At 40.8% G+C, this 9,605-nt stretch overlaps 1 protein-coding gene across 1 annotated transcript in view; it reads left to right on the forward strand.

Moving 5' to 3' along the window:
* Positions 1 to 9,417, forward strand: part of LOC144648406 (uncharacterized) — a 167,449-nt gene extending 158,032 nt beyond the window's left edge. The window contains exon 2 of the mRNA XM_078507975.1: positions 3,635 to 9,417. Coding sequence (XP_078364101.1) covers positions 3,925 to 9,417 — 5,493 coding nt within the window. The 5' untranslated portion in view covers positions 3,635 to 3,924. The remainder of the gene's footprint in view (positions 1 to 3,634) is intronic.
* The last annotated feature ends 188 nt before the right edge of the window (positions 9,418 to 9,605 follow it).

Here is a 9,605-nt window from a genome sequence, read left to right on the forward strand (position 1 = left end):
CACAACATTTGGTCAAATAAAAAAATGATGCTGCTCTTGTACAGTTTGTAGACCTGCACAAAGACCTTCTAGAATCTGACAAGGAATGGCCTTCAATGAGAGCGTCGCATAGCTACTAGGCAGATGCAGCTGCTTACACAAAGAACATGTCAGGGACAGCATTTGTGAGAAAAGGTAATTTTGAAACCCTTTTTGCATATCATTTTATAATCCATTTGCATTGCGTGGTTTATCATTGTTTGGCCTTTTTTACTGTTTATTACTTTTACTTGCAGAACATCTGTTGGTTTTCCAGGGAGACTGTCATAGAAGTCACTACTAATATAGAGAGTCAAGAACAAAGGAGGGTGCAAATTGATGTCTTTGGGTTTCCAGAGCATTGGCGTGCAGCTGTGACAGATAATCTTGAGACATTTTACGGTATCGCCCATAGAGACCTTGGAAATGTTTTCACTCTGAAGCAGTTCAAAGAGTATTGGCCAAAGTGAGTGAGGCAAATCTTAAAACTCCTGCATTGTAAATAATTTAGCTTGTTTGACATCCGCTATATGTGATCCATCTCAAACTCTTAGGTTTATGTCTGTCTCTTTACGGATAACAATATTGTCAACCCTGTAACATTAAATTACATTCAACTGAAAACAAAGTCGGCATGTGTTAAGGACAGTCACTTTTCTACAGAATGACGAAATCCTCTCTTGTAATCCTGGCTCTAGATAATAATAATAAAAATAATAATAATAATAATAATTATAAAAACAATATATAATTATAATAAAACCTTCCCAAACTCCTTTGCAACTGAAAAATCGTCAATGCCAAATAACTTGGTCAGTTTGAAATCAGCAGGAGTAGTACATCGTATAGAAATAACTTTCACCATAAACTACTTCTTGTATAAGTCATAGGACGATGACGTCATTAGTCACGTGACATTGCCCTGAAGTTCGTTTTTGCTCACTGTGACAAAGATATTTTGTTACTGAAAAAGCAGTCATTGCAGTTTGAAGCACATTGGTGTGAGGCATTTCAGACTGCCCGGGTACCGAAAAAAATATAAAAAATTAAGGGGGCTATGTACAATTTTCAAAAAGTGGGAGTCTGGGTACAAGTGCGTATCTGGCGTTGCATTAAATATGAGGAAGCAAAAAATTACATGTTGGTAGATATTTATATGTTAAGTATATTTTTATCACTTTTATTGTTATGACGTCATTGGTCACGTGACCAAAACGGACCGCAGTTTTAAATTCACTTGAAAACTTTACCTGTATCTCTCTCTTAAGATTTTTTTACGCCAAGTTGTAGCTTTTTAAATAGTGTTTTTAAAAATGGCCATTATTACTTTTTCCTTAAAAAGGACGGCAGTATAAAATACAACTGAAAAGTTTGTTGGCTTCCTTCTCAACGACAATTTGCGGTAGGAATAAAAGAAAATTTTGCCAAAGGGAGGCGTGTATGCTCTTTATAATAGCGTTGTCAGTTTTTTCTCATTTCAATTGCTTTTCGCGAGGTTGAATGTAATTTCTTCCAGACGTAAGGAGTGGGCCTGGGGAGAAGTTAAATAGCTGCCCCTCCCCCTCCCCCAGCTGGTGGTCACCCCAGCGGATTCCCCGCGGTCCGTATTGTGGGCTCATGAAGAGCATTTTCAAAATGGTGACTATGCGACAAAATTTTGAGTTATAGAGGACAGTTTTGTCGATGTTTTTCCTTCTTGACGCGATCAAAACGAGTCCCCAAACGTGGGGAAACCTCCTTTATTTGTATTTCGGATTAAGAAGAACATGGAATGAGTAGAAACGTGCGACAACAGAAACTAACAGGGACCTGAGGCTGAGGTGAGCGTTTCTCATTGAACAATGATTTTTTTAGACTGGTTAAAGCTTATGTCTTCGACGTTTATCATGATTATCAACTTAGCTTACTGGAATTAAAGCCTGGCTAGGCGTAAAAAAATAGATGGAGAGAACAAGGCGATAGTATTAAATGGCAGTCATTTCGTCGAGGCATACAACTTTTTTTTACATGTATGTTCGTGCGTTATCTGAATTTTAAGCTACTGTTTTTACAAATTAATAAGACTCGCATCCTTTCATTATTTATACATGAGGAAATGTTCCTGAAAATATTGACCAAGTGGCCATTTTAGACCGCAAAGAAAAATTACGTCAGGAAGATTTTATGTGATACCCTTGAAATTGGAAGAAAAATTTCAGCTCAGTGTGATCTCTTTTTTTAAGTAAGACTAGAGACTACTTGCAGTCAACCTGGTAGCTAATCTAGAATTTAATTAAACAGTACTACTCGCGTTTTGGAATGCCTTTTTGGGTATGTTTAATAAATGAGACCATTTCTTAACTTAAAATTTGTTCTTCTAGATTTACGTTTCCTTTGCATTTTGTGGTTTACAGGTCAGGGACTAATAGAATGCCTAATGTTTTGACAGGACATTCTGGATTACTGGTCAGTGAGTTAAACTATGGAGTTCAGGTAATTGTTGATCTCTTAGTTTTACACATAGTTATGTGACAGTCAATTCTGGCAATTCCCTTCCTTCTCTCTACACACATTCATTGCCTGAGGCATTTAAGATCTGCTTTTTGACCAGACATTTGTCTACTTTACAAAAAATCTGTTTGTTTTTAAGGCCTGTATTTTCAGTTGTTGGATGACCTACAGTAGCATTTTAAAGTAGCAATGTAAAAAATCGCGAGGCCTTAAACTTAAGCAAGCCAGAAAACCCTAATCCCAATATAAAGCTAACTGCAAGCAACATGATGTACCCTTTCAGTTTGGCAACCAAGTGCTTTTAAGGCTAGCCAGAGTACTATATAGGCTAACCGGAATCTTCCATGGCTCGTATGTTTCATGACACATAAGTGCCATACAAGCCAAAATACCTAACTCCAATAAATAGCATAACCTGAAGCCACCTCAGCTAACTTTACTCAGGCTAACTGGAGTACTGCTTAGGCTAACCAGGGAGCTTTTTAGGCCAACCAATGTGCTATTTGTATATAGTGGAATGGCTCTCATGACTTGTTGGCTCGCACTTTGTCAAGACCCAAGTTTTTTTTAACTCATATTAAAATTAGCCAAGCAGTAGCTGTAAATTTCGATTTAAATAAACTTCAGCTTAGTTTTTGTTGGCAACTTGCTCTACAAGAATACCAAACATAGATTTCAGTGATGTAATGCTTTGAAATGAACAGATTACAAAATTCAGTTTTAGGGTCCAAGTTTATTAAAATAATATGACATTTTTCTGCAATAATTAATGAAAGGAAGGGTGCAAAGAAAATTGATTTCTTCCTTGCCTGACCTAGGTAGACTGGGCAAGGTGAAACCATTATAAGCTTACCCGAAGCTACATGTTTCTTTCGAAACAACTACAACACAAAATGAAAATCCATAAATGTCATTTGGCTATCTACAGTAGCAAGTGGAAAAAAATATTGGATCCACTGGCCCAACATAAAAGCAGCTAGTTTTCACACACTGAAAAGGGCCATTTAATTTTAACATACAGTCTGCATGCTGGAAAATAGCAATTACAGCAAAATAATAGTTTTTTGTTTGTTTTGTTTCTATTTACAGGTTACTTGGAAGATGTTGTAAATAAGCTAGGGACTAGGGCCGATTTTGACCTGCGAGGTCTGAGTCGAGTCTCGTGATTGACAGTTAAAAAACGTGCTCAAGGAAGGAATCAAAGAGAACGGAAAGGAGTCTAGAGTGAACATTGGTCTATCTCTGTAGTACTGAATATCTATCGAATCACGGAATTATCTCTTAGGATACTATTGTCATTTCTCGGAATCTATCAAGGAGTCGAAATAAAGAGTATGGATCGATACAACATTCTGGTGCTGAGACCCGGGAGAAGAACCGGGACAGGAAAGGAACTGTGAAAACAAGCTTCGAACAATGTCGGAACTGAAGAAGAAATTGAAGAAGAAGGTAAAGGTTCGTGAAAGTCACCGCGTGTTCGTCAGGAAAACCATTCACGAAGCAAAAGATCAAATAGACAAGCCGGAAGAGCCTAATGCTCTGAAGAAGTTCAAATCCCTGCGTTGTACGTTACAGGATAAATTGTCGGAGCTAAAGACATTGGATAACAAAATTGTCGATTTGGTAGACGACTCGAAGATCGAAGAAACCGTGAGTGAAAGTTGTGACTTCCAAAGTGCAATTCAAGCCTGTATAGTCGACCTAGAAACAGCTATTGATGCGAAAACAAACGAGGGAAAAAGTCAGGAAGGGCAAGGAGCGATTTTGGATTCGCAATCGTCTAATAATTCAAGCCTTCAAACGTCAGGGACACATTCAAGCGGGTCAACAAACATTGCGACTCATGCAAAGCTGCCTAAACTTGAGTTGAAGAAATTTTCCGGCAATCCTATCTATTGGCATCCCTTCTGGGAATCGTTTGAATCGGCCATTGACAAAAACACCAGCTTGAATGATGTGGACAAGTTTCAGTATCTGAAATCACTCCTAGAAGGTCCCGCAGCTCAAACAATTTCTGGATTAACGCTGACAAGCTCGAATTACAGCCATGCGGTTGAGTTGTTGAACAAGCGCTTCGGAAGCAAACAAGTCATCATTTCGAAGCATATCGAATTGTTGATGCAACTTTCAAGGGTAAACGATGGAAACGATCTAAAGCAATTGCGGCAACTTTTGGACAGAACAGAGGCAGCAGTTAGAAGCCTTCAAGGAATCCGCGTTCCAACCGAAACATATGGAACATTCTTGACGCCTGTAATTATGGGAAAGATTCCGCAAGAATTACGTCTTATCCTGAGTCGAGAGGCATCCGATGAATGGGACCTTGATACTATCATGAAGTCGTTCACAGAAGAATTACGAATTCGCGAGAGGTGTGCTTTGGGACCGGTGACCGAGCAAGAAAGGTCAAAGGAAAAACATGGGTTTGGACTTGGATTTCGTCCTGGTCAAAACAGAAGACTCCCCACATCGTCAACTCTATTTTCAAGCAACGAAGGACCGCCGCTAAACAAGGATACGTGGTGTACTTTCTGTAATGGACCACATCCTTCAACCAGATGTGCTGTTGTAACCGACCCCGAAGCAAGAAAGAAAATTCTCCGTCGAAAAGGGAAATGTTTTGGTTGTCTGAGGAGTGGTCATTTGAGTCGTGATTGTCAGGCTCGATGTTACTGTTGTGGCGGGAAACATCATTTAGCATTGTGCAACGTCCAAGAATATCCAGGTCAACCTTCTCCAGCCGGACAAGCGAGAGGCAACAATCAGGAACAAACTGTGACTACAAATTTGTATTTCACTCAAGATGTTAAGAACAACTGTGTTTTGTTGCAAACGGCTAGAGCGATTGTCAAAAATCCTAATGGAGAAAGTTCCTGTAATGTGAAAATCCTGCTCGATTCTTGTTCTCAGAAGTCTTACATAAACACGCGATTAAGGAGCAAATTAGGCCTATCGCCGATTGCAACTGAAACAGTCCTAATTAAAACGTTTGGAAATAGTGAAGCATCATTGAAGAAATGTGACGTTGTTCAGTTTGCATTGGAATGTCAAGACAATTTGACAGTGTTTGTTAATGCCTATGAAGTTGATTTGATTTGTGGCCCTATTGCAAACCAAACGATTGAAGTTGCACAGCAGTGTTACCCACATCTGCAAGGTTTACCTCTAGCTGATTATTCACAAGGGGATGAGGAACTTGAAGTGGACATATTAATTGGAGCAGATTATTACTGGTCAGTCGTTCAAAACCATGTGGTACGGGGGGAGATTCATGACCCTGTTGCAATTCGCACAAGATTGGGGTATGTGTTGAGTGGTTCTGTAAATGTCGCAAATTCATGCCAAAGTCCCTCAAGTGTTAACATGTCACATGTAATGAAGACGGAGTGTAGGGTGGTCGAGGAAGATTTTGTCTCAAAGAATGATTCCCTCAAAAATGAACTGAGCAAGTTCTGGGACTATGACACTCTTGGAGTTAAAGAAGAAGAAGAATTTCTTGGAGATTATCTGACCAAGGTGAAGTTTAACGGGGTCCGCTATGAAGTGTCTCTCCCATTTAAGGAAGAACATCCTGTTATTCCAGATAACTACTTGTTGGCACAAAACCGTCTCGCATCTTCCTTGAAGAGATTGAAAGCTAAGCCAGACATCTTACAGCAGTATGACAATGTAATCAAGGAACAATTGAGCTCAGGTGTAGTTGAAATGATTGACAAGAGACATGAAGAACAATGCCTTCCTGAAACTGTTCATTACATTCCTCACAAAGAAGTGGTGAAAGAAGATAGAACCACAACCAAACTGCGAGTAGTCTATGATGCTAGTGCAAAGTCTCGAACCGAAACAAGTTTGAATGATTGTCTCCTGCCAGGCCCTGCCTTAACTCCATTGATTTTTGATATCTTGGTGAGATTCCGTTTACACAAAGTAGCTCTGATCGGAGATTTGGAGAAGGCTTTCCTGAACATTGAAATTAATCCTGTGGAGAGAGATTTGTTGAGGTTCTTGTGGATAGATGACATCAACTCTTCAAATCCGGAAGTGATCACACTGAGATTCACACGGCTTGTGTTCGGCCTTGTATGCTCTCCATTCATTCTGAATGTGACACTAAGGAATCACTTATCAAAGTATGAGAACATTGATCCAAGTTTTGTAGACACTGTTGTCAGAGCCTTGTATGTTGATGATTTTGCGTCTGGGAAGGACACGGTAAAGGACAGCTTTGAACTTTACCGGAAATTGAAGTTGCGCTTCGGAGAAGGAGGCTTTAACATGAGGAAGTGGGCATCAAACAGTCAAGAGTTAACGGAGCTGATCAAGAAAGAGGAAGCAACAATATCAGCAACGCCTAAACCATTTCCTGAAGTAACTCTTGTATCAAAGTCTAATGTGGTTGAAGATGGTTCTTCAAACAATACTGTGAATGAAGAAACCCTGATCAAGGTGATGGGTGTTCCGTGGGATCGAATAGAAGACAACCTCAAGTTTGATCTTACTGCCTTTTCTGGACAAGCCTTGGAAGGAACTCTAACAAAACGGAAACTGTTGAGCACTACTGCTCAATTCTATGACCCACTAGGCCTGTTGTCACCAGTTTTTTTGCCACTGAAGTGCATGTTTCAAGAGATTTGCCGGTTAAAGATTGATTGGGACGAAGCCCTGTCAGAAGATCTCACATCACGTTGGAAGGAATTATTTGAAGACATGGAGAGAGTCTCGAGTATTGCAGTTCCCCGTTGTATTCTGGATGAAGTAGAAGTGGGAGACATTAAATCTATCCAACTCCATGGATTTGCAGATGCCAGCAAATACGCATTTGGAGCAAATGTTTACATCAAGGTGACAACCTCTAATGTCTGCTCTTCACATCTGCTAGCATCGAAGACCCGAGTTGCCCCCTTAAATGGAGAAACAATTCCTCGACTGGAGTTGATGGCTGCGTTAACGTTAGCAAATCTGATGACAGTTGTGTATGAGGCACTGGTCCACACTGTGAAGGTAGATGCAGTGTTTAATTGGACAGACTCTCAAATTGTGTGGTGGTGGATCAATGGAGAGTCTAAGCAGTTTAAGCAGTTTGTGCAAAATCGTGTTCACAAGATCCGAAGTCTTTGGAAGAAGGAACATTGGAGATACTGCCCATCTGAGCTTAATCCAGCTGACATAGCATCACAAGGAGCTAAGAGTTCCATCATCGCATCCAGCGAACTTTGGTGGAAGGGAGCACCATTTCTAAAGGAGGAAGAGTTTGACTGGCCAAGCTTACCCAACTGTCCAGCAAGTGGAACAGCAGTCCCAGAAGAAGCTCTAAGTGAATTAAAGAAAGAAAGTTCATCTGAAATCTCAAGAGTTATGACAGTATCAGTGCAAAGTTCTCAGAGCATCTCAGAAGTTATTCAACCAGAAAGATTTAGCAGTCTCAGCAAACTTCTCAGAGTGACCGCTCTTGTGCTGAAATTCCTCCAAAGACTCAGAAAGAAGACAGAAACACATGATATCAGCATGGAGGACATGAATGCAGCTAAGCATCTCTGGTACAAAGAGGTCCAAACTAAACTTGAAGAAAGGGAGAAGTCTAGCTCTACATGGGAACAATTAGCAGTCTTCAAGGATGAACAAGGAGTTCTACGGTGCAAGGGAAGGATCCAGAATTCTTCATTACCGTATTCAGCTAAATTTCCCATCCTGTTACCAAGGAAACAGCACTTCACAAAGTTGGTGATAATGCAAGCTCATGGGAACGTGAAACACAATGGTGTTAGAGAAACTCTTACTGAAATCCGAGCCCAATTCTGGATTATCAAAGGTCGTCAAGCGGTCAAGGATGTACTCTCGAAGTGTGTCACATGCAAGAAGATCCTAGGAAGAGCCTACAGTACTCCACCCGCTCCACCTCTACCTTCATTTCGAGTTTCAGATGATCTGGCATTTTCCAAAGTTGGAGTGGACTTTGCTGGTCCCCTGTATGTAAAGAATATCTACGAGTCCAAAGGAGAGATGTTCAAATGTTACATTGCTCTTTTCACGTGTGCCAGTACAAGAGCTATTCACGTTGAACTTGTTCCAGACCTCACCGCTTCCTCGTTCTTAAGAGTGCTTAAGCGATTCTTCTTTAGAAGAGGATTACCAAACTTGTTCATTTCAGACAATGGGAAAACCTTCAAGGATGGAAAAGTGAAGAAGTTTGTTTTTAATCTGAACATTGACTGGAAATTCAATGTGCCCACAGCCAGTTGGTGGGGAGGTTTCTTTGAAATCTGCGTCAAACTAGTAAAGCGGTGTCTCAAGAAAGTGCTTGGAAACGCAAAGTTGAGTTATGAAGAACTGGAAACAGTCTTGATTGAAACTGAAGGAGTTTTAAATTCCAGGCCCTTAACCTATGTCTACGATGAGTTATCAGAAGGTCCTCTCACTCCTTCTCATCTTGTGATTGGCCGTCGACTGTTAGACCAGTCCCCTGTTGTCACTGCACCTATGAACACGTTGGCCAGGCGAGAAAGATATTTGAACAATCTCCTCGCCCACTTCAGAAACCGATGGAAGGAAGAATATCTGACTGGGATCCGTGAGTACCAGAAACTTAAGGGAGGAGAGCCGAGAAGAGCCATTCAAGTAGGAGACATTGTTCACATCTATGCAGACAAGAAACCTAGACAGCAGTGGAGACTGGGGAAAGTAGAGAAACTATTACGGGGACGAGACAACGTCGCGCGCACAGCAGAAGTGGTGACAGTGGACAATTCTCTCAGCAAGACTCTTCTGAAACGTCCGATTCAGAAGCTCTACCCTCTTGAAGTTAATGAACTTGACGAAGTCACAGCTAATGCGGAAGCTGTACAGCCAAACAGCGGATGGAACATTCAGATGGTCAGGGATGAAGACATCCCAACAGTTACTGTTGCATGAACTGTCTGAACCAATTTGAACACTGAACTGAATTTAAGAGTCATAGTTAAAGTTTGTCTCGCCTTATAATGGACTCCGTCAATCAGGGGGGAGTGTGTTGTAAATAAGCTAGGGACTAGGGCCGATTTTGACCTGCGAGGTCTGAGTCGAGTCTCGTGATTGACAGTTAAAAAACGTGCTCAAGGAAG

This window comes from Oculina patagonica, chromosome 4, assembly GCF_052425735.1.
Source record: "Oculina patagonica isolate OP01 chromosome 4, crgOcupat, whole genome shotgun sequence".
NCBI classification, from domain to species: domain Eukaryota; kingdom Metazoa; phylum Cnidaria; class Anthozoa; order Scleractinia; family Oculinidae; genus Oculina; species Oculina patagonica.